The sequence below is a fragment of the Arabidopsis lyrata genome (genome assembly GCF_000004255.2).
Source record: "Arabidopsis lyrata subsp. lyrata unplaced genomic scaffold ARALYscaffold_7, whole genome shotgun sequence".
NCBI classification, from domain to species: Eukaryota; Viridiplantae; Streptophyta; class Magnoliopsida; order Brassicales; family Brassicaceae; genus Arabidopsis; species Arabidopsis lyrata.
This window is the reverse complement of record NW_003302549.1, coordinates 22463200-22486923: the sequence shown is the minus strand read 5'-3', so window position 1 is coordinate 22486923 and position 23724 is coordinate 22463200. Positions and strand designations below refer to the sequence as shown.

The following is a 23724-nucleotide window of genomic DNA, read 5'->3' as shown; positions in this document are numbered from 1 at the left end:
TATATATTTCTAAATTTTATTTTGGGATATGACTTTAATATGAGCCCAATCTAATTTAAGTCATATCCAACAATTTTATACTTTTAAAATTTTATTAATTTGTGGTATGACACTATTAAAGTAGGAATAGTTTCCTATGACATGTATTTTAGTTGGCATATATATTAAAATCGCGAAATATATAAACACAATTCTTAAAAATAAATGTGTGGAAAGATTATATCAAATCTTAAAAAGAAATGTGTGGAAAGAACACCAAGTTCAAAACACAAGAAAATTTCATGGCTTTTGTTTATTTATGAAAACACTTTACAAGACTCTCAAACTGTCTCAAACTTTTTCTCATGACAATTCAACAAACGTGTGCAGTGATTAATGGCAGCTAATTCATAAAACTAAAAACAAATTCTTCATAAAGGGATAGTTCATCAAACAACTTGTGTCTGAACACCTTAGCAAAAACCGAAGGGTTGAAAGAAAACATCATCATAATTTGAATGTGGCACATGCTTTGATGTTTCAAGGGCATTTGACAACATAATTTTGGGGGTTAGTTTTTAATGGGAGAGACGGAGATAACGGCGGAGAAAGAGTCTTCTTTATTTAAGAAGTTTATAGTGAACCATGCTTACAATTTCTTGAAGAAAAATTGCCGGGAAGGAGACAAAGCACTTGCGATTCCTAGGTCGAAGCTTCTCAAGGTTCTATTAGATTTTGGTGAAAAAACTGTTGTCGAAGAAGTTGTTGCAACTAATGAGATAGGTGCAATGTCATAGACTGAGACTATTTGGTGCACTGCAAGTGAGTCGACACGATTAAGTATAAAGCTATACAAAGCTCAAACATAATCCAACACCATGTGTTTCTGGATTGTGAGTTGTAGATTTGTCAAGATTTATATATTCATTTAATCCATTTTTATTGGCGTGAAACATTGTGGACTAGATATCATGTTTTGGATATTTTTAAAATTTTCTGTTTTTTTTTAATGTTATAGCTTGTTTTGTCAATGTTTTGATGCATTTCGTTTCTTGATTTTGTGATTTTACTTCAGGAGCAAATGCCTGGTCAATACTTTTTCACAACTTGTTATACAAATGCTTAATTTTTTTTTATCATATTGAGAAATGAGAACTGAATTAGGTCATTAAAAAAATAAATATTTCAGTTGATAATAAATAAATAAAATAATGAAATTGAGTAGGGCAAAACTAACATTTAAATCAAACAAACAATAAATATTACAAAATTTTGTAACGACAGGATGATTAATATTTAATAGAGTTTCCCCACAACCTTAAAATAATTGCAGATTTGACTATAACGCATTAGAAATAAAAAAGAAAAAAAAATCCATAAAAACAACAAAACACTTTGTTTCTCAAAGTTGTTTTAGGCTAAACATGACATGATTCTCCAACATTTTAGAGTAAAATAATATCCGATGAAAAAAATGTCAAAGTCGTTCTTTCCTTCCATGTGAAAAGAAAATAAACCACAATCTGCAAAGCTGTGACTAAAAAAAGACTAAAATAAAACCGTACGAAATCCGAAATCTTAAGAAAATGGTGTCTTGCTTTTCCTTTTCTCTTACGTATAAAGGCTGGTCTAAATCCAAGGCTTCGATATCGTAAGTCTATACGCATGCTAGAGAAGTAGAGATTATATACATATCCGTATTTAAAGTTTCAAGACGCTAAACACCAATATAAAACCGTAAGAAATGAAATGAATTAAAGGCCACGGTAATTACATCACACGCCTTTTCTTTTTCTCAGGTGTTGCGTGTACTTGAGTTTTGACCCCATACGTTCTCATTTGGAAGTTTTCAAACGCCTCAGAAACTGCTTCTACCTGTTAATAAATATTGCAAAACCAAAAAATTAAAACGTTACTTTGTGTACCGATAAAAATAAACAGTAATGTAAATCATAAAGAGAGTAATAATCACATTACCAATTCTGGTTTTTTGGCATAAACTCTCACTATCATGTCTTGATATGTTGTTGGTAACAAGTGACTGACTCGGTCCTCAGGTATACCAAACTTCTCTGCACTATCATAATCCTGTAAATACCATAAAGAGATTCCCTGTGTTATTTTCATGTTTTCCTCCTTTTACACATTTAGAAGCGAATATGTATAACAAGAACAGAGACTATCAAGTACCTCAAAGAAGTTGATGCTGGTTGTGACAAAACCCACAAAAATAGATAAGTTGGTTAGATTTTAATTAGCTAAATTGAGATTAAACAACGAAGCTATGTAGTGTTTGTTTACCATTCAAGAGGATTCTCTCTCCCACGAGCTAAATCAATCTTGACGTTCGTAACAGCGATATCATCTTCTTTTAGTGTCAAGCTTGTGTGCTTCTGTTAAATCAAAACTGATAATAAGTATGGCAATGGACTGTGAAATATAGTTTTCCTCTTATTAAGTTTTCAAGATCACAAACCTGAGAACAGATGATATCCTGAGCAGTGACGGCTTTGAAATGATCGATCTTGTCCTTTGGAACCGCATACTCGTTACAGAACTGCAAGTAAAAATTCATACCGGACTTTCTTCAGGAAGGATATTCCTAAACTAATTAATCATAAAAAAGGAGAAACTGCGTAACATTGTATAATTACTTGGTACAACTGCCTTCTGCGAACACGGAGTATCAGCTCTTTAGCTTCTGCAAGTTCTGGATCTGGAGCTATTTCGATGGTTTTGAGGATTGTGTCATCTAACTGCATTTGTGAAGAACAAAAACTATGTAAACAGGAAAAAGAATTTTGATGCAGAAAGGGAAAGATTTGTCTTTTGAGGAGGACTGTACCTTCCAGTATTCAGATGGGTCACTAATGAAAGAAGAAATCCCCAAGAAATCGTTAGCTTTGACCATGGCATCTACTATCATAAGCTCTATCGCCTGCAAATGAATGGAGAAAAAAACAAGTGGGAAAGAGAGAAAAATAAAGAAGGAATAGAGAGAATAATAACGATACAATACCTTTACTTTTGGATGCGTGTAGACAGTTCGATAAAGATCAGCTCGAGTCGCAAATAGCTTGTGGACATTACGATCTGCAACATTCATCCGGGTTTACAAGGACATATAAGCAAAACCAAATACAGAATATCAGGTGGAAACAAAACTCACACTCCTTAGCGCGGTAGCAGATTTCATTGTCCATGACTCTCATTGTCTCTGTCAGTCTACAGACTTCTGATAATTAGTAATTTTGTTATTAGCAAAAACTGAAATTACTATAGAGTAGTATGCAGACCTTTGGAACTGAAAATTGCATCCCAGACCACAAGCTCGAGAATCACGGACAAGATAGTCAAACCTATAAAATTTTGTAGAAATTAAAAGTTGACTTTGTAAGACAAAGGTGCAAATCTAAGCATCACGATGAGTGAAAAGTAGAAGAAAAAAACTGCAGAGATAAGTATACAAGTAAAGAATTACTTGTCCACATCAATCCCATTTCGACCATTAGCAACAATGTCATACAAGAAACGTTTCTCTGCGTTGCTCTGAAGATTATGAAAAAGGGAAAATATATACAAAGCATAAGTAGTTGTTCATGTTTGACTAGAATAGAAAACATGCCTTTTATAAAACTTACTTTCAGCTGAGAAAATTCAGTACTAGCTAGTATCATGTCCTGTTAAGTAAATATTTGAGAGAATCATCAGTAAAGAGGGAATGGAAGCAACAAGTATTAGATTGGCTTTGTAAAAACTAATGTCACTGTTTCCAGTTTCCAATACTTAGATGCCATCTGAGACAAGCAAAACAGTTTTAAGAAAAAAGTTACCTTTACTCTTTTCAGCATTTGTGCATCAATATCGATGTGATGTGTATCAACTATATGGTCAATCATGTTAACAGACATTGACTCATGAGACCTGCATTGAAGAACTGGTATATAAAGAGCTAGAGAGAAGGATAATCTAAAGAGCGAAAAGACTAAAACTTAAGGCATATTTCTTGTATCATATCAAGTAACACTATGCATGGCATTGATCTTTTCAAGGAATGTGCATATAAAGAGCTAGAGAGAGGAATAATCCAGAGAGCCAAAGTAGTAGACTTAAGGCATATGTCTTGTATTATATCAAGTAACATCATGGCAATGATCATTTCAAGGAATGTGCAACATACCAACGACAGCCACTTATGACCTTTGGGAGGAACTCACGCTCGAACATATGACTGAAAGGCCCATGGCCAATGTCATGGAGAAGTCCTACATATACAAACAGATATCAGAAATTGCATCAAGGAATAATGTAGTAATTGAGCTAACAATAATTACCAGCAAGTCTCACAGTCTGAAGATCATGATTGTCAATACCAAGCTCCATTCCCTTTTAAAAGTTAAGAACGTACATTACAGCCTTACCATACTTAAGAAAATGTGACTGTACCACTGAACTTGATACAAAATTTTCAAATACCTGGAAACTTTTTAGCCTCTGAACAGTTTCGCCTGCAAGCCAATACACGCCTAAAGAGTGCTCAAATCTAGAATGTACAGCTCCAGGATATACCATGTTTGTCACTCCTGAACAGTGTAAAAACAAATTCTCAAAGAAAGAAGATACACCACTCAAGACGCAAGGAAAACTTTCTATATTCAACACTAGCATTTCTATTGATTCTCAAGATAAATGCTTCTTAATCGAGAGAAAAAAAAACAGACAAAACAAGTCCGTCTTCCTTGTTAAACAAGAGGAGAGGGCAACATGAGTTAAAAACGCAAGCCGACTCACCAAGTTGCTTTAGTTCACGAAGCCTGCCACAAGGAATTAGATTGAAGAATAAGAACACTGTAGTCATCAATATTATAACCATGGAAATGAGCAGAATCCAACAACTTACCTTTGAAACTGCTCAGTGTCAATGAATTTCAAACAAAGCTGCAAACCAAAAGTGAACGATTAGTATAGATAACATATTAAGTCAATAGAAAACTAGTTAGAGAATTTTGAAACTCATGCGACACACAAGAACAGAAATACAAACAAGAATCGCATCAGAGAAGACTCAATTCTATCAAAAGCCACCAGTAGAATTTTGCGGTTCATTCACTAAATTAGTCATACATTTCTTAATCTTCCGCTAAACAACAATCTCTAATCTATCCATAACTACGACAGTTCAATTAAATTCCGGTGAAATCACGGCGACAAATGTAAGATACACGACGATATCATCCAGATTCCAACTAGAACAAAACGGCACCGGAATTTCAACAGAAAAATCTCCATAGAAACAGTTTCAGAGCGTCGTAGATAGAAGAATTCGGAAACTCCTCTATCTCGCAAACGAACCATTAGAAAAGACGGAAACAGGAAACGAAGAAGAGATAGAGAAATTACTTACAGGATCGAGATAGATGTTTCCATGAACGTTATCGTAGACATGTTTGCTGAACCGGAGCTCGTTCGCCGGAGCGCCGGCGGAGAACACCGGTAAACTACTTAGGTCTTCGTTGCAATACGCTCCCATCAGTTGAAATTTCACGTCGAACTCACACAATCGCCGCCGTGATGCAGTTACGTTGAGAGAAACCGAAATGGTACAACGACGAGAATTGAGAAAGCGATTTTAAGCTGCACAAGTTGAGAAAGAGAGAGAGAGGAGAGAGTATAAATGCCTTTTTGCCGTTTTTACGCGATTAATATTCCATTAAACCTTAAATAAAAGGAAATTACCGAATAGACCCCTATACTTTTCTTATATTCTAATAAATACATGTACTTAAAATTACTTGATCAAAACCTCAAATTCTATTTTTTTTTTGGCAAATATAATGACAGTAAACTGGATTACACGGATATGGCATATGCTCATTCATTTTGATTTTGATTCTAGCTAGTAGAAGATAATTTGTGATATTAATTTTATTTACTATTTTTTTTTTACGTTTACAACAACTTTTAGGAAAATCCTTTTTTTTTTTGTTAAATTATTGGATTTGAATTCCGTTAACAGTAGATTTATACGACTTTATTTTTGATATGCTATTTTCATTTTTTAAAATCGCAATTGTTCACTTATTTGCATAAAGTAAAATCTATACTATTAATTGGGAAGCATTGGATAATAAATAACTTTATGAAGGGTAAAAAATTACAAAAAATGCCATTAGGATAATTACAATCAAAGAGTAAATAAAAAAAATCGTTGAAGGGCAAAATCATAATTTAAAAGCAAAATAACCATGGATCATGGGCACCTAGATCGGTTATTTACGCAGATCCTGGGCATATTTCCGGATCACGGATCATATAATCGATCAGACGGTTGGAAACTGTCCAGTTTGTTACAAAATTTCCATAAAACAAAAGTAAAGATATTACCAAAACAATCGTAATCCCTATAATTTCGAATTCTAATTAAGGTGATAACAAATTTTGTTCGTATTCACTTTCCAAAAAATCTAAATTCAATCAAAAAGAGTATATTCTTGGTCTGTCACATTTTGGAGAATATTATCCTTTGCGAGTAATATTGAACTAAAAATCTCAATCTTTGCAAATCTTTTTTTTTTGTAGGATCAATCTTTACAAATCTTACTAATTATTAACAAAAAACTCTATATATGAATCTTAAAATATATAAAAACAAAAAAAAAAATCTAATGTATGGCCTAAAACGTCGTTAACCACCATAATTGCTAAGTTGTGTATATCAGCCGACTAAACCTCCTTATAAATATGTACTACTCTTATCATTCTTGATTCACAAACCAAACCACCTATTACTTCGATATCAAAAATCCTTAGGTATATTAAACCTAAGTATCCTTTGTTAGTATCTATCTTTTTTCTCATGTCAACTTTTATGAATGTTTCTGACTTATACAATACTCTGTTTTTTTTTTTGGGTGAAACAATAGAAATGGTACTGATTATGTGTTTTGTTTTCGTTTTTTGATATATGAAAGTTCACTTTTTATGATTCGTGAGTATACTAAACATTTGATGTGTTGTGTAGATATTCTTAAAGAAGACAAGTAAACCAATTGTAAGTCTCGAAACATTTAGTATAGATGAGCAACTGTTAGATTTTTAATTCATTTCTTGAAGATCAACAAGTTTTCTAATATGTACTTCAACAATTTATATCATAGGTTATCAAAAGACGGTCTTGCTCTAACATGTTCTTGAAAATAAGCCAGAAGAAGAAAAAGTGGTGCTGTAAGAAGACTACTTTCTTCTGCTTCCACAAAAGGAGTCCATCACTGAGATATATCAATCTAATGAGGTTTCTTACAAACTCTAAAGTGCTAAGACTAAATCGTGGAAAATGATTAAAAGTTGTTTATATTCCTAAATATTATTTTTAAAACTCTCTCTAGCAGTCTCTAGAGTCACATGGGCTAAAGACCATCTTCATAGATGGGAAGAAAAATTGTAATCTCTTTTTCAAAGAGGTGTTTCAAACCTTGAGTGATAAAGGCTGTGAATAAGGTAAATCACTCTTTGCTTTGGAATAAGTCACAGTGTAATAACTAATAACTCTGGTCTATGGTTGGCTTAATTTCAGGTTAGGAGTATATACTAATAACTCTGGTCTATATATGGTTTGTCTCAGGAGTTGTTCAAACACTTTCATCCATCTATAACTTGCACGAGTGTATTCATATATGATGCACAAATGGGAAGTTTCTTTGTCTTATCATTTCTGGTTTTAATGAAAACAATTTCATACTCTATTGTTTTGTTATTTTTTGATTTTTTTGGTTTTTTTACACAGTAGATTATCCTTCAATTAAATTATCTAAGCAAAAGCTTAACCAAATACTTAAATAGCAGCCTCAACTCTTCTCTCTTAAAGGAAGTTTTTTATTTGTTTTATTTATAGTTTTGATATGGTTCAGTGAAATGTTTTTGTTTACTTCACTTATATACCCAAAGATTTTTAGTGATGAACATTATTTATTGTGGAGTCGCAACATATTTATATGTATTAACAGAAACTAAACTAACCTTTGTTCCATAAGGACCTTCTTGATCTTAAGATCAAGCAGCTTCTTTAATCGGTCACAAAAAAATGACAAAGTTTTGAGATGTGAGCTCAAAACCCAATGTAATGAGATGTTTGAAATCATTAAAAACTTACCAAATGATACGACTACTTCAATACTCTGATCCATCTTGCATAATGGGATATAATTTAGCAGAGACATTAGATAAAATCAACTAAAATCAGAACAAAATCTTTTCGAAGGCAACATTTATTTTTCACACTCTAAAAACATTACATATACATATACAAATTACTTACAAGTACATTAGTCTACAACTGTAACAACAAGAAGCATACTACATATCACAATAACATGATCATCACGTGCACATTGGTTTTAGTTTCTAAGAGAGAGAAAAATAATAAGAGAGAAAAATAATAAGAGAAATAAAAGCAAATTCACTAATTTTTTTTTTTTTTTTTCCATACAAAGCTTCTTGCTTATCCGATGAAAGAAAAGAAGACTCATTACCTTCAATATCTGCTAAATAGACGTTAAAGGGCTCGGGTACGAGTTCTGGATGATAACCGGCCAACATAAAGACGAGTGTTCCCATAGCGATCATCATACCGAGACATTTTCAAACTACAAAGTGAAAAAAAGGGACAAAGAACCCACAAATTTTGAGCATAACCTGTAAGAAACTATACAACAAGAACATAACACTTCACTAACTCAAGACCCATAAGAAAAAAAACACCCCAAAGAAGAGTAAATCTTCAGTCAAACGCCACTCAGCTAATTCAGAAACAAGGAAGCAATTAATCGGAAAGACCAAAGCTAAGGAAACCATCACCGCAGATGCATCGAACCAATATAAAATCGTAAATCCGAGCTCGAGAGACACTAAATTTCAATCTGAATCATCAAATTCAACAGATTTTTGATACCTAGGATTGAATGAGCGCACTGCGAAACCCAGAGGCCCTAATTTCGGAACGAAAGGGGGAATAATAGCGTAAGGTAGCAAAAGTCTGGTTTTCAAGAGTTTATAAATGAGCTTCAGATAGAACCGACTAAATCCAATGGTAGTGATTTGGTGTTGCCTTCTAAACCAATGGTATAATCATAGATAAATATATTTTCAGAAAATAGCATTATTTTGATGTGTTTTATTTGATGTAAGTAAATTTATGTTTGTAGAATAATTGCTTTAATTTAATCTAGATAAATTTATCAAGTTTTTTAAGTAATTAATTTTCTATAATATATTTATTCTAGGTATCATCTCTATACTATTAAAAGAGAAGTACAAATGAAAATGGGTCGGGTTAAAATCAGAAAATTAACCCGAAATTCTGAAATCGGATCTTTGAAATTTTTTTGGAATATAAATTCGAATTAATAATGAAAAATCGAAATAAAATCAAATATTTATGGAAATCAAATAAAATCTGATTGTACTTATGGTAACTAATAATAAAAGCATATTCCAAACAATATTATACATTAATTACGTATAATAAATTTGTTCATATATTAATGGGACTAATTCCATAACAATCAACGTTTTTGTTATTAATTTCGCTCATTTTAGCCAATTATCATTAATTGAAAGATATTTTATTTGCTTCTAAAGATTTCTAGAAAATTTATCACAAATAACCCATCTGTTTTATAAATTAAATTGATATTTTTATTTTGATCGTGTAAATTAAATAGATATTTTTATTTTGGTCATGTAAATTAAATATATATGAAATCCATGTAACTAATTTTAATTTAATTAGATTAAATCAAAATTATGATATTTTCATACCTATAGCTTACCAAAGAAGTTTAATTTTCAATTTATAAAGATTTCTTGAATATGATTTTAGAATTATTCAACAAGATGATAAGTATTTATTAAATTTTGTGAATCATGAAAAATAATAATTAATTTTTAATCATTATACTTCATCTTTCAATCTCTCATCTAACAAATAAGATACATATTATATTATTACTATGTCCAAACTTCATTTTGTTGTATGACTAAATAATATTCCCATTAGAACTGTCAAAGCGAGTTGATTCGTCCTGTTAAGTCTGTTTTGCGATAGACAAAAAAATATTTTGACTTGTAGTTAGTCGGTCCGCACGACCCGCGGGTAGCATATATGAAATACAAACCCGTCCCGCGAATGTATGCGGATTTGCGGGATTGTCCATGGATTTTGTTTAAATAATTTTAAAGTAACCAAAATTTAAAATACTACTAAAATAAATAAATAAATCAAAATACTATTAAAAATTTGTTTAAATTACCACATGTTGAATAAATTATAATTTTATCAATAAATACTAATATGCGGGCTGATCCGCCAACCCGCGGACGATGAAAACCGATTAAACCTATGACCCACTGCGAATTAATCCATGTGGCCCGCTTATTTGCGGGTTTAATATATTTTCCCAAATCTGCCCTATAGTGAGATGATGCGGGCTCGACCCGCGGTTTTTGACCTATTTTGAATGCTCTAATTCCCATGAATCGTCTAATTTTAGAATTTTAAAACACAAAATTCTATTTTGTAAATCATAATTAATACCATGAGTATATTTATAAACAATTTTACATTTTCTCTACAATTCGTTATTATGAATATTTATAAGTATACTACACGATTCGTTATACTAAAAAACATACACAATATTAAACACAACGTATGTAAACCAATATTCTCCCGCGGTGGACCGCGGGTCCGATCCTAGTAATACATTATTTTAAGTACCACTATCCGGTTCAACGGTCAACCGAATCCGACCATCGGATCGGTCCAAACTTTAAAATACTTATGAAACCATTATTATTTCTAATATTCATAAACTGGATTAAAACCAAACCGAATACCAAATCAGTATGAAAATTCATACATTTTATACCAGAAAAATATGTTTACAAAACCCCGCACGTATGTTTTAAAAAGGACCGAATTTTGATAACGAAACTTGCGATCGTATGACAAATCAGCATTTTTGTAAAAGTGTGAGCGTTTTGGGCAATATATTACAGAACTCGGGGTTTGTTGTGCATACTGTTTTAGTAAAGGAGTTTCTTTGTATTAAATGGAAAATACAGGGCTCTATTGTAAATTTCGTTTTTAAGTTTTTTAGGTAGATCCGTAGATGTTGTTTTGGTGGTGGACTTGTGGTGGTGGAGAAGTGGGTTAATGGTGACGGTTCGGAAAATCCGGAGGATGATTATCGTATCTGAACCGAGTAGCTATGGGGTACCCTTAACCAAACCGAAGCGGCATTAACCGGAACCAAATTGGCATTTTAGAAGGCCTCAGACTTGACCGGAGTGGACTCAATCGGCATGGAAGAGCTTCCGAGGGTTTCAGGTTTGATTCTCTCTCTGCTTGATCTTCATTTTTACTGGCAACGCATAAAAGCCCAGCCCAGCCCAGCCCAAACCAGATTCACTGTTTTATTTATACAAATAAGTTCGAACCTTCTTACTAGGCTAGGTGGATCTCTTCTTTAGGGTTATAATAACTTATGATTGCTTGCTCTCAACGGAACAATAAACCTCTTTTCATCTTCTCCATGGCCAATTTATTGGGTTTGTTTTTGGTTGGCTCTCTCTCTGATCTAATATTTTATACCCCAACTTACTTGGCTCAAGAGTTTTTTTTTTTTTTTGGCTTCTCTTCTTTTAAGGTAAGCGAAACCCGGAAGATGACTTGGAGACCAAGCAGCCCATTCTCAAAAAACATAAGGAAACATCCGAGGAGAAGGTAAACTCAGATGGTCGGAATCCTCTTGTTCATTGAAAACAATTTTACTTTACAACATTGTCTTCTACATTTGTGTAACAGGATGAGACAACCAAAAGATTTGCTGATAGTGTCCAGCTCAAGTCTCATCAGGCTAATTTAATCAAGGTTTAATTTTTATACAAGTTTTTAAATCGGTTAATTTTTATAATTTTATTTTTTACGTTCAATTAATAAGCATCTTGTTCTTAAATCGGCTGTTAAATTCAGAGAGCTGCCGTAATAAAAAAGACGCTCTTCATTAAGAATCTCCCTGTCGCAGCTAAAATATCAGATGTGTAAGTAGACAAGCACGACAACCTTCAATTTCCACTTTCCTTCAATTTTCATTTGACTGATATTTTATCCTCCAGCATCAATTTCTTCAAAGATGTTGGACAAGTTGTTCGTGTTCGACTAACCCGCAAGTTATCTCAGAAGTGCTATGGCCTTGTTGACTTCGCTTCTGCTAACGAAGCAAAGAAGGTGAGACTAGTTTTCTAGTAATGATGAAAAAAATGTATTTATACAATTGCTGATTAAATCTTTTCTACAAATGTAAGGCGCTGGAAACGAAGAATGGTGAATCTTTGCATGATCATAAGATATCTCTTCAAGTGAATATTAAAGCTCCATACCCTCCATTGCCCAAGTAAATTTACTTTTCCATGTTTCTTATTGCTAGAGTAATTTGATGTCATTTCTGAAGACTAACGCTTTTATTTTTGTTGTTTAGGTTTTGCATCGATCACAAGGTTTGGTAAGGCATTTAACTATTTGCATCTCGAGTTTGTTATCAAGTTTTTGGTATACATGGAGAGATCACTAGAGTTTTTGATATTCCAGGTACAAAGACTACCTTCGACCAGAAAGCCTTCTGATAGCAGAAGATGAGACACCTCCCAATTTTGTTGAGGTACCTCTTCTTATTATCTTCAGAATATCGACCAAACAACACTCTGCGTTTTAATAACACAACTGTTCCCACAGAGTCCAATTGTTGTTGTTATACGATCAATACTAGTTTAGGTCTTTTTCTCCTTATAAGTCGTTTAATAACACACTTGGCTTGTCAATTCCAGGGAGTACTCTTTGTTGCCAATCTCTCTCCCCAAACTAAAATATTACATATGTAAGTAGCACCTTAAATTTCCACTTTTCTTCTCGGAGCAAGTTTTCTATATCACTGGTATTTTATCCTCCACTTCTTACAGCAAGGATTTCTTTAAAGATGTTGAAGAAGTTGTTCGTGTTCGACTTATTGTAAACCACAAGGGTAAGCATGTGGGCTATGGCTTTGTTGACTTTGCTTCTGCTAACCAAGCAGAGAAGGTAAGACTAGTTTTATAGTCATTTGAAAAGTAGTGTATACTTATGATGAAAATATACAAGTAGTTATTTGAAAGTATGATTGCTGATTAAATATTTTTTACTTTAGGCGTTGGAAAAGAAGAATGGCGAATATTTGCATGGTCATAAGATTTTTCTTGAAGTCGCTAAGACAGCTCCAGACCCTCCACGACCCAAGTAAATTGATTTTCCATGTTATGAAGATTTGTTTCTTATTGCTAGAGTTTTGATACCATTACAGAAGACTTAACGCTACTATTTTTGTTAATTAGGTTCAACCTTGCAGAGAAGCTTTGGTAAGGGATTTTAACTCTTTGCCTTTTGAGTTTTGTTATCAAGAGCACATTGTGTGAAGTTTTTGGTATACATGGAGAGTCACAAGGGTTTCTGATATTTCAGTTACGAAGACTACCTCCGACGACAAAACCTTGTGACAGAAGAAGATGAGACAGTGGAAGGACTTGATGAAACTCCCGGTCTTGTTGAGGTATCTGTTCTTATGAAATTCAATATATGTCAGGTTCAGACATTTAATATCAGAACTGTTGCCACAAAGTCGAAAGATGACTTATTTTTTGGGATGAATCTACTTTTGTTGTTATGCAATTTGTGTTCTTTCTCCTTAAGAGTCGGGCTAACACACTTGGCTGTTATATTCAGGCAGTTGCTGTAAGGAAAAAGACGCTCTTTGTTTCCCGTCTCTCTCGCGAAGCTGAAATATCAGATATGTAAGTACCACCTTTAATTTTCTCTTTCATTCTTGGAGCAACTTTTTCATGACTAATATTTTATCCTCTATTTTTTACAGCATCAATTTCTTTAAAGATGTTGGAGAAGTTGTTCATGTTCGACTTATTGTAGACTACACGGGCAAGCATGTGGGCGATGGCTTTGTTGAGTTTGCTTCTGCTAACGAAGCAGAGAAGGTAAGAGTAGTTTATTGTAATGATGAAAAGTGTTAAAGTAGTTTATTTCAAAGTACAATTGCTGATTAAATCTTTTATACTGTAGGCACTGGAAAAGAAGAATGGTGAATATTTGCACGATCATAATATTTTTCTCGATGCGGCTAACAAAGCTCCATACCCTCTACGACCCAAGTAAACTGATTTTTCATGTCATGGAGATTTGTTTCTATAACACTGGTTGTAAATTATTGTAAATTACAGAAGACTAACGCTTTTTATTTCTGTTAATCAGGTATTGCATAGATCACAAGGTTTGGTAAGGGATTTAACTGCTTATATTTTTGAGTTTTGTTATCAAGAGCACTTTGGGAGACGTTTTTGTTATACATGGATAGATTACAGGGTCTCTGATATTCTAGGTATGAAGACTACCTTCGACGAGAAAGCCTTCTGGTAGAAGAAGATGAGGCAGTGGAAGGCTATGATGAAATTCTCGATTTTATTGAGGTACATGTTCTTAATTATTTTCTTCAAATTATGTCATGCTCAGAAGCGTTAAATAACAGAACTGTTGTCACAAAATCGAAGGATGGCTTATTCTAGGGATGAATCTACTTTTTGTTGTTATGCAATTTTAATTCAGGAAGTTGCTTCAAGAAAAAAGACGCTCTTTGTTTCCAATATCCCTTACAAAACTAAAATACAAAAGAACAAAACTACATTACCAAAGATGTAAGTACCTTTAATTTCGTCTTTCGTTCTTGGAGCAAGTTTTTCATGACTGATATTTTATATATCCTCCATTTTCACAGCATCGATTTTTTCAGTCATGTTGGACAAGTTGTTTGTTTTCGACTTATTGTAGACCACAATGGTGAGCATGTGGGCTGTGGCTTTGTCGAGTTTGGTTCTGCTAAGGAAGCAGAGGAGGTGAGAGAAGTATTTATTTGAAAAGTACGTAGTATTATTTGAATGTATGATTGTTGACTGAATCTCTTATACTGTAGGTGCTGAAAAAGAAGAACGGTGGATATTTTTCGAAGGATCATAAGATTTATCTTGACGTGGCTGAGATATCTCCATACCCTCTCCGACCCAAGTAAATTGATTTTCCATATGGAGATTTGTTTCTCTAACTTATTGCTATAGTTCTTGATGTCACACAGAAGATTAACGCTATTATATTTGTTAATTAGGTACAACCTTGCAGAGAAACTTTGGTAAGGGATTTAACTTTTTGCCTTTTGAGTTTTGTTATGAAGAGCACTTTGGGAGACGTTTTTGGTAATACATGGAGAGATGACAAGAGTTTTCGATATTCCAGGTCGAAGGTAGAAAGCCATTTGATAGTAGAAGAAGAAGCAGATGATGATGAAGAAGAAGAAGAAGAAGAAGAAGAAGAAGAAGAAGAAGAAGAAGAAGAAGAAGAAGCAGAAGAAGCAGAAGAAGAAGATGATAATTTGGAGACCAAACCGAATCTGAAGAAACGTGAGGTACCTATGATTGGCGGATTCTGCGGTAAGAAGGTTATCTTCTGTTTTGACGACTGACAGAAGAAGAGTAAGCTCTTTGGTGTTTCTATCTTATCTTCTAGTTAAGTTTTTGTCTTGAGTGTAAGTTTGAATATGCATAATTTTGAATGGTTTGGTGTTAAATCGTTATATGCCTTCATTATTTACCTAAGTAAGAGCTGTATATTTGAACTGATTTGGTTGACGAAACCATTATCTCCGGAGGGACACAAATTTACTTGTCTCAACTTGATTTGGTGATTATTATGTCTTTCATAAGTCTTTCACAGCTTTCAACAAATTTCACTTCTTTGTGCTTAGACAAAATAATGGGAGAATTTCAAGCTTATATATAGGAGGACTTTGCTTAAAATGTTTTGGGCTAAAACTGGGCTGGCCCTATTACACAACTTTTCTTTTCTCTTCTCTTCTTTAATTGAAACGATGTCGTCTAACGCTTTTCTTTTCTTCTTCGATCTCATTCTTCTTCGATCGTGAGAAGCTATAAGAAAGGGTTCGATTGCTCTCTCTATATCTGAGGTTCAGTGTTCGTCTGGAAGAGACCTGGAAAAGGTGGAAACCGTTTCTGGAAGAACATTGGTTTGGGTTCGGGTTCGTGTTCGTGTTCGTCTCTAATCCCTAAAGGTGAAGTGTGTTCGTGTTCGTCTCTAATTAACGGTCTGGGTTGGTGTTTTCTTATACGCATATTGGTGGGTTCGTGTTAGATTATCGAAATTTTAGATTCGAACTTGTGTGTCTCTGGAAAAATTGAATTTTGGAAAAATTGAATTCTGGAAAAATTGAACTTGTGTCGCTTGTTTACGATTGCTTCGCTTTTTAGTACTGGAGTTTGGTTTAGAGCTTTTACGACTGTTGGATTTGGTGTTTTGGTTGTGATTTTGCATGCTTTGATTTGAGTAATGGATGATCTTATTATCGTTCTCTGTGGTGGTTGCAGGAGATTTGTTTGATTGGTTTAGTTTTGGCTTTATCTTCGAGCTTATTCATTGGTGCTAGTTTCATTGTTAAGAAGAAACGTCTCTAGAGAGCTGGTGCTTCTGGTCTCTAGTTAATAAAGAAGCAACAGATTAACATTAAACCGGAGGGTGAATTAATTTCTTAAGAATCTTAAACCAAACCGGAATCAAATTGGCATTTTTAAGTTGTGATAGGGCTCAGACGATCGGAGACGGCGAATCAACGCTGCAGAGAGAGTGATGGAAGAGCCTCCGAGCTTTACTGTAAGTCAGCGCGAGCAATTTCTGGTGGAGAACGATGTGTTTGGGATCTATAATTACTTCGACGCCAGCGACATTTTTACTCAGAAATACCTGTAAGCTCGCGGATTTTGATTTTCTAAGTTTTCTTCATGATCTGATGAATTTTAGTTGCGTTGTGAAAGAATTTTCGTCTAGAGATGAATCTTATTGATATGGATGTTATTGTTATAGGTTGGAGATTCAGCGAGATAAGCAATTGGATTATCTGATGAAAGGCTTAAGGCAGCTAGGTCCGCAGTTTTCGTCCTTAGATGCTAAGTAAGTGATACATCATACATGACGCTTAGCTTCTTGTTTTCATGAATTTGTTAGTTCATTTTGTCCCGTCATTGTCGAGAGAATGAAGCACCTTTGGATTTTTGCCAATAGATTAAGTTTGATTTTGGCTTTTTGGATTTTGGAACAGTCGACCGTGGCTTTGTTACTGGATTCTTCATTCAATTGCTTTGCTTGGGGAGTCTGTGGATGATGAATTAGAAAACAATGCCATCGACTTCCTTGGACGCTGCCAGGTTAGGCTCAATTTCTTTTGCTTTGTACCCAATCATGGAAACTCTTCATATTTGCTCATACATTCTTCTTGTTTTTCTGCTCCTTTAGTTCACGTTTTCTTTTCCCGTTCCTATTATTGTTATCTGTTATTGTTCATTATGTACTTAGTTTGCTTTCGCATTTCGCTTGTCAGGGCTCGGATGGTGGATATGGTGGTGGTCCTGGTCAAGTAAGTATATGTCTGTTTGTTGAAAATGTGTGGATCACTATCATTTCATGAAATTGGAAACTTAAAATGGAGACCAGAGCCTTTTATTTTGTTAGATCTCTTTGGTGTAGTTCAATTTTTTGGTTGTTAATTTTTTTAGCCTCCCTTTTCTTCTCTCTCTTCTACTAGTAATGGTGATCTTTTTTCCCAGCTTCCACATCTTGCAACAACTTATGCTGCAGTGAATGCACTTGTTACTTTAGGCGGTCACAAAGCCCTTTCTTCAATTAATAGGTGGTGCATTCTTTTTTCTTTATGGTCAGTTTCTTTTTATTAAGAGTCTAGTGATGTTTCCTCTAGAATACTTACATTGTGACTCATTCTTCTTTCAGAGAAAAAATGTCTTGTTTTTTAAGACGGATGAAGGATACAAGTGGTGGTTTCAGGTTCGATTCTCCTTCTTTTTGGACTTCTTAAAGCAGAACTTCTACTGACTGCGTAATGTCATAATAACTTCAGTCATGTTGGTTCTTCAGTTCTTGCTTTTCTCTTTTCTATTTCAAGCAATTTGTTGTTGTCCTGGCCCAAAATTCTGACTTACTCAGTGATCGTTAGGATGCATGATATGGGAGAAATGGATGTTCGAGCTTGCTACACTGCAATTTCGGTGAGTTTTACCCACACTCAATTTCTTTGCTACACTGCAATTTCGGTGAGTTTTACACCACAACTTTTTAGGCTGAAATGAGATCAACAAACTCTGGACCCATTTTGCTATGTTTCTAACAGTTTCATGGCTTAAACGTCACATTAGGATATTGTTAATGAATCTTATTATTTGCAAACTTGTACCCACCAAATACTTTGCAGAGAGATGACTCGTATTGTGACTTACAAGTCTTGCATCCCATGGTTGGTTTTGCCCCTGATAGTTTGATTGTTCTTATCACACAGATTGCAAGCATCCTAAACATTTTGGATGATGAACTCACCCAGGGCCTAGGAGTTTACATCTTGAGGTAGTTTTCGTATTACTTTTATCTCGCATTATATATTTATATAGCTGAACTACTGTTATATAGTTGTAAGTTCATCAATTTATTGATTTCCCTTGGAAAGCTCTTTTAACTCGCTTTATATTGAGCAGTTGCCAAACTTATGAAGGTGGCATTGGAGGGGAACCTGGCTCCGAAGCTCACGGTGGGTATGGTCTCCTACTTACTTCCTTTATGTTGAGGGTTTGATCAAATTTGTGTTCTGCTTCTCTCTTCCTTGATGACATTGTTATTGATGGTTAAGTGTAATTATTTTCCTGAAATATTGATTTGTCACCTATAGCTTTGCTTATTACCAAGTTATTCTTTTTTTTAGGTACACCTACTGTGGGTTGGCTGCTATGATTTTAATCAATGAGGTCAACCGTTTGAATTTGGATTCATTAATGGTAACATACAATGCTGTTTGGAGATGATTACTGGAGTGCCTTTTATTTTCCCTTAGAAATATTTTTCTTACCAAATAATTTCCTTTGTGATTCTAGAATTGGGCTGTACATCGACAGGGAGTAGAAATGGGATTTCAAGGTAGAACGAACAAATTAGTCGATGGTTGCTACACATTTTGGCAGGTTAACTTTCTATCTTTTAGGATTATTATAGGCCCTACTCCAAAATTCTCCTCCATTCTTCACCGTTGTTGTCTTTTCTTTTTTTCCTTTGGGTATATGTTAAACAGGCAGCCCCTTGTGTTCTACTACAAAGATTATATTCAACCAATGATCATGAAGTTCATGGATCATCACATATATCACAAGCGACAGATAAAGATCATGAAGAACATCATGCTCATGATGAAGATGACCTTGAAGACAGTGATGATGATGATTCTGATGAGGACAATGATGAAGGTACTCACTAAATTTTCTCAACGATCAATACTATCTGATATTCAAAACACAACTGAATTTTAGTTAGCTTGTATTTGCAGATTCAGCGAATGGTCACAGAATTCATCATACATCCACCTACATTAACAGAAGAATGCAACCGGTTTTTGATAGCCTCGGCTTGCAGAGATATGTACTCTTGTGCTCTAAGGTCAGTTCTTAGATGCTTGACCACCAGAACAAAACATCCAGTCAAGTTAACACTTACATTTTTATAACACACGCAAACACTCTTGTATGCTTAGATCCCTGACGGTGGATTCAGAGACAAGCCGAGGAAACCTCGCGACTTCTACCACACATGTTACTGCCTGAGCGGTTTGTCTGTGGCTCAGCACGCTTGGTTAAAAGATGAGGACACTCCTCCTTTGACTCGCGACATTTTGGGTAGCTACCCGAATCTCCTTGAACCTGTTCACCTCCTCCACAACATTGTCATGGATCAGTACAATGAAGCTATCGAGTTCTTCTTTAGAGCAGCATGACCCGTTCTTGCTAATGTATGGAAAACTCCTAACATAAGAGTTTTCGTAGTGTTGTAACTTGTAAGAATACTACAGAAGCTTCACTAATTTAACCTTCAAACAAAACCTATTGTTTTTTTTTTTTTATAATGCGTGTTTACTATTTGTCATATCTTTGGTCAAATTACGATTCAAAGAATTTGATGATTGTTGAACAACTTGCATCCTTTTGACATTGGTTTTTAGAGATTCTAACACACTCGTGTAGTTGAAACACATGGATTCGCTGTCGGGATTTTCCGACGAGTTTGTATCCAATATTATTTGAACTTCAAGTGTTTAGAAATAATAAACAAACAAAATAGATCAACCAAAATAAACATATCTTTTGGGTTTCAAATTTTGTCGAGATCTAATTAACGAAATTCAATAAAATCAAGATTCACACCTAATTAAAAACTTAAAACTGCCATATATATTGAACTGAAAAAAAAACCATGAACTGAAATGAATTATGGCTAAGCCATCAGTACTTGAGTTTTGATTCCATACGTTCTCATTTGGAAGTTTTCAAATGCTTCAGAAACTGCTTCTACCTGTTTCATAGTATTGTAAACCAAAAAAAAAACGTGACTTCGTGGTTATATAAAAAAAAACAGTAATGTAATCAAAAAAAAAAACAGTAATGTAATCATAAAGAGAGAGTTAATCACATTACCAATTCTGGTTTTTTGGCATATACTCTCACTATCATGTCTTGATATGTTGTTGGTAACAAGTGACTAACTCTGTCCTCAGGTATCACAAACTTCTCGCCACTATCATAATCCTGTAAATACCATAAATAAAATCAATTGGTTTATTGAGATTCTCTCTGTTATTTTCAAGTTTTACTCTTGTTACACATATTTAGAAGCAAATTTGTATAACAAGAACAAAGACTTTTATGTATGTATGTACCTTATAGAAGTTGATGCTGATCAAGTAGTCAGATCCAACACAAAGATAAGTTGGTTAGTACTTTAATGATAAAAGTTTTATCATAAAACAAAGAAGCTAAACTGTAGTTTGTTTACCATTCAAGAGGATTTTCTCTCCCACGAGTTAAATCAATCTTGACGTTTGTAACAGCGATATCTTCTTCTTTTAGTGTCAAGCTTGTGTGCTTCTGTTAACTCAAAAGTGATATAAGTATGGCAACGGTCCTCACTGTATATAAATAGTTTCCTAATTGTTAATTAAAAGATTACAAACCTGAGAACAGATGATATCTTGAGCAGTGACAGCTTTGAAATGATCGATTTTGTCCTTTGGTACTGCATACTCGTTACAGAACTGCAAGTAAAAAATTCAGAAGGGAAATTCATAATCTAATTTAAGCACAAGAAAATGTATAAATTACTTGGTACAACTGTCTTCTGCGAAGGCGGAGTATCAGCTTTTTAGCTTCTGCAAGTTCTGGATCCGAAGCTATTTCAATCTTTTTGAGGATTGTATCGTCTAACTGCATTTGTGGAGAACAAAAAATGATGTTAAACTATAGGCAAGAGAGTTTTGCTGCAGAGAGGAAAAGATTTGTGTACCTTCCAGTATTGAGAAGGATCATTAATCATAGAAGAAATCTCCAAGAAATTGTTGGCTTTAACCATGGCATCTACTATCATAAGTTCTATGGCCTGCAAATGAATGGAAAGAAACAAGTGGGAAAGAGAGAGAGAATAATGACAAGGAACAGAGAGAATGATACAATACCATTTTTTTGGGATGCGTGTAGACCGTTCGACAAAGATCAGCTCGAGTTGCAAATAACTTGTGGACAGTACGATCTGCAAAACAATTCATCTGGTTTTACGTAGACGCAAAGGCAAATGCAGAATATGATTATATGAGGTAGACAAAACTCACATTCTTTAGCAGGATAGCAGATTTCATTGCCTATGACTCTCATTGGTTCTGTCAGTCTAGAAACTTCTAAGAATCAATGATTAGCAAAAACTTAAATGACTATAAAGTATTATGCATGAAGACTACCTTTGGAACTGAAAATTGCACCCCAGTCCACAAGCTCGAGAATCGCGGATAAGGTAGTCAAACCTGAAAAATTTTTGAGTTGATTTCTTAAGCATCATGATGAGTGTAAAAAGAAAGAAAGAAACTAAGGAATAGATCGAATTACTTGTCCACATCAATCCCATTACGACCATTAGCAACAATATCATACAAGAAACGTTTCTCTGCGTTACTCTACAAATTATGGAAAATATATACAAAGTATAAGTAGTTAGTTAATGTTCGACTAGAGAAGAGAATATGACCGTTAGAAAACTTACTTTGAGCTCTGAAAATTCAGTACTAGCTAATATCATATCCTGTTATTTGAGAAAATCATCAGCAAAGATTTGAAAGACTGAAAATAATATTGTCACAGTTTCCAGTTTCAAAGACTAAGAGGTCATTTGAGAAGAAAATAACCTTGACTCTTTTCAGCATTTGTGCTTCAACATCGATGTGATGTGTATCCACGATATGGTCAATCATGTTTATAGACATTGACTCATGAGACCTGCATGCATATAAGTAATGGCATATAAAGAAGAGCTAGCTAGAGAGATGAATAATCCAGAGAGCCAAAGTAGTAAACTTTCTTGTATCATATCAAGTAACACCATGGCATTGAACATACCATTGACAGCCACTTATGACCTTTGGGAGGAACTCACGCTCAAACATATGACTGAAAGGCCCATGGCCAATGTCATGGAGAAGTCCTATACATATACAAAACAAATATCAGAAATTGTATCTAAATGAATAATTCAGTCATTGAGCTAACAATAGTACTTACCAGCAAGTCTTACAGTCTGAAGATCATGATTTTCAATACCAAGCTCCATTCCCTATAAACATGTACATTACAACCTTAGCATACTTAACAAAAATGTGACTACACCACTAAAATTTGTACAAGATTTCCAAATACCTGGAAAGTTTTTAGCCTCTGAACAGTTTCGCCTGCAAGCCAATACACACCTAGAGAGTGCTCAAATCTAGAATGTACAGCTCCTGGATATACCATGTTTGTCACTCCTATAACCATGTAAGAAATAAAATAGTAAACTAAGTAAAATATTTCTTAAAATAAATGCTTTTTTTAATTTGTATTGAAAACGCAAGCAAACTCACCAAGTTGCTTTAGTTCACGAAGCCTGCCACAAGGAATACGAATAAAAATAATCATTACACTTTAGTCATCGAAAATATACCTTTTGAAATTAGCAAAATCCAACAACTACTTACCTTTGAAACTGCTCAGTGTCAATGAATTTTAAACAAAGCTGCATAACAAATTAAACAATGAGATTTCACAGACTTATCAACTAGTTTAGAGAAATTGAAATTCAAGCCAAATTGGAAAAACTCTAAATACAAAGAAGATAATCACATCACAGAAAATCCGAACCATTTGGAAAGTGAGAAGAAAAAAAGGAAAAAAACTAACGGGATCGAGATAGATGTTTCCATGAACATTGTCGTGGACATGTTTCATGAACCGGAGTTCGTTTGTCGGCAAAGAACTCAGGTCTTCGTTGCCGAATGCTCCCATCACTAGAAATTTCACGTCGCTTTTCTTTGTCAAGAAAACCTAATCCATATAATAATACCCACTTAAGATTTTCTTTCCTTTATTAAAAAGATGTCAATTTATTAAAGCAAACACTTCGAAACCACAAGACCTACTTTTTGGTCCTCAGTATTGAATGTTATTGGTAACGAATCAATGTCTTTA

The 23724-nt window shown here is 34.2% G+C and overlaps 3 protein-coding genes across 7 annotated transcripts; 2 read left to right on the top strand and 1 right to left on the bottom strand.

The window, feature by feature from the left end:
• Positions 1 to 1422: 1422 nt before the first annotated feature.
• Positions 1423 to 23687, bottom strand: LOC9304734 (deoxynucleoside triphosphate triphosphohydrolase SAMHD1 homolog). Of its 2 annotated transcripts, XM_021017515.1 has the most exons (21): positions 23676 to 23687; positions 23437 to 23580; positions 23235 to 23272; positions 23121 to 23143; positions 22918 to 23024; positions 22783 to 22834; positions 22621 to 22705; positions 22410 to 22500; positions 22268 to 22306; positions 22114 to 22181; positions 21969 to 22031; positions 21843 to 21898; positions 21690 to 21763; positions 21521 to 21613; positions 21340 to 21441; positions 21192 to 21272; positions 21014 to 21105; positions 20898 to 20913; positions 20656 to 20766; positions 20471 to 20533; positions 1423 to 1791 (listed from the first exon to the last, which is right to left on the bottom strand). In XM_021017515.1, exons 2-21 carry the CDS (start codon positions 23539 to 23541, stop codon positions 1750 to 1752), a joined length of 1401 nt encoding a protein of 466 aa, XP_020873174.1. In that variant the 5' UTR covers positions 23542 to 23580; positions 23676 to 23687; the 3' UTR covers positions 1423 to 1749. The 2 variants fall into 2 exon arrangements, with proteins under 2 accessions (XP_020873174.1, XP_020873173.1); XM_021017514.1 differs by lacking the exons at positions 20471 to 20533; positions 20656 to 20766; positions 20898 to 20913; ... (15 more) ...; positions 23437 to 23580; positions 23676 to 23687 and adding exons at positions 1957 to 2067; positions 2170 to 2185; positions 2281 to 2372; ... (13 more) ...; positions 4880 to 4917; positions 5384 to 5639 and having other exon boundaries at positions 1423 to 1854.
• On the top strand, positions 11172 to 15782 carry LOC110226329 (polyadenylate-binding protein 2-like). The gene is made up of 23 exons (XM_021017513.1): positions 11172 to 11365; positions 11685 to 11761; positions 11843 to 11908; positions 12011 to 12078; positions 12154 to 12265; positions 12343 to 12431; positions 12516 to 12539; positions 12626 to 12695; positions 12862 to 12911; positions 12994 to 13111; positions 13218 to 13306; positions 13402 to 13425; positions 13529 to 13616; positions 13790 to 13857; positions 13938 to 14055; positions 14141 to 14229; positions 14330 to 14353; positions 14457 to 14544; positions 14681 to 14769; positions 14850 to 14967; positions 15045 to 15136; positions 15234 to 15257; positions 15362 to 15782. Exons 1-23 carry the CDS (start codon positions 11341 to 11343, stop codon positions 15585 to 15587), a joined length of 1836 nt encoding a protein of 611 aa, XP_020873172.1. The 5' UTR covers positions 11172 to 11340; the 3' UTR covers positions 15588 to 15782.
• LOC110226330 (protein farnesyltransferase subunit beta) lies at positions 16044 to 20107 on the top strand. Of its 4 annotated transcripts, XM_021017518.1 has the most exons (16): positions 16044 to 16193; positions 16507 to 16654; positions 16722 to 16881; positions 17000 to 17086; positions 17235 to 17340; positions 17514 to 17549; positions 17740 to 17822; positions 17921 to 17974; positions 18144 to 18195; positions 18483 to 18547; positions 18676 to 18732; positions 18900 to 18972; positions 19069 to 19155; positions 19263 to 19434; positions 19515 to 19624; positions 19719 to 20107. In XM_021017518.1, exons 3-16 carry the CDS (start codon positions 16766 to 16768, stop codon positions 19956 to 19958), a joined length of 1338 nt encoding a protein of 445 aa, XP_020873177.1. In that variant the 5' UTR covers positions 16044 to 16193; positions 16507 to 16654; positions 16722 to 16765; the 3' UTR covers positions 19959 to 20107. The 4 variants fall into 4 exon arrangements, with proteins under 4 accessions (XP_020873177.1, XP_020873178.1, XP_020873175.1 ...); XM_021017519.1 differs by lacking the exon at positions 16507 to 16654 and having other exon boundaries at positions 16721 to 16881; XM_021017516.1 differs by having other exon boundaries at positions 16507 to 16881.
• Positions 23688 to 23724: the final 37 nt, after the last annotated feature.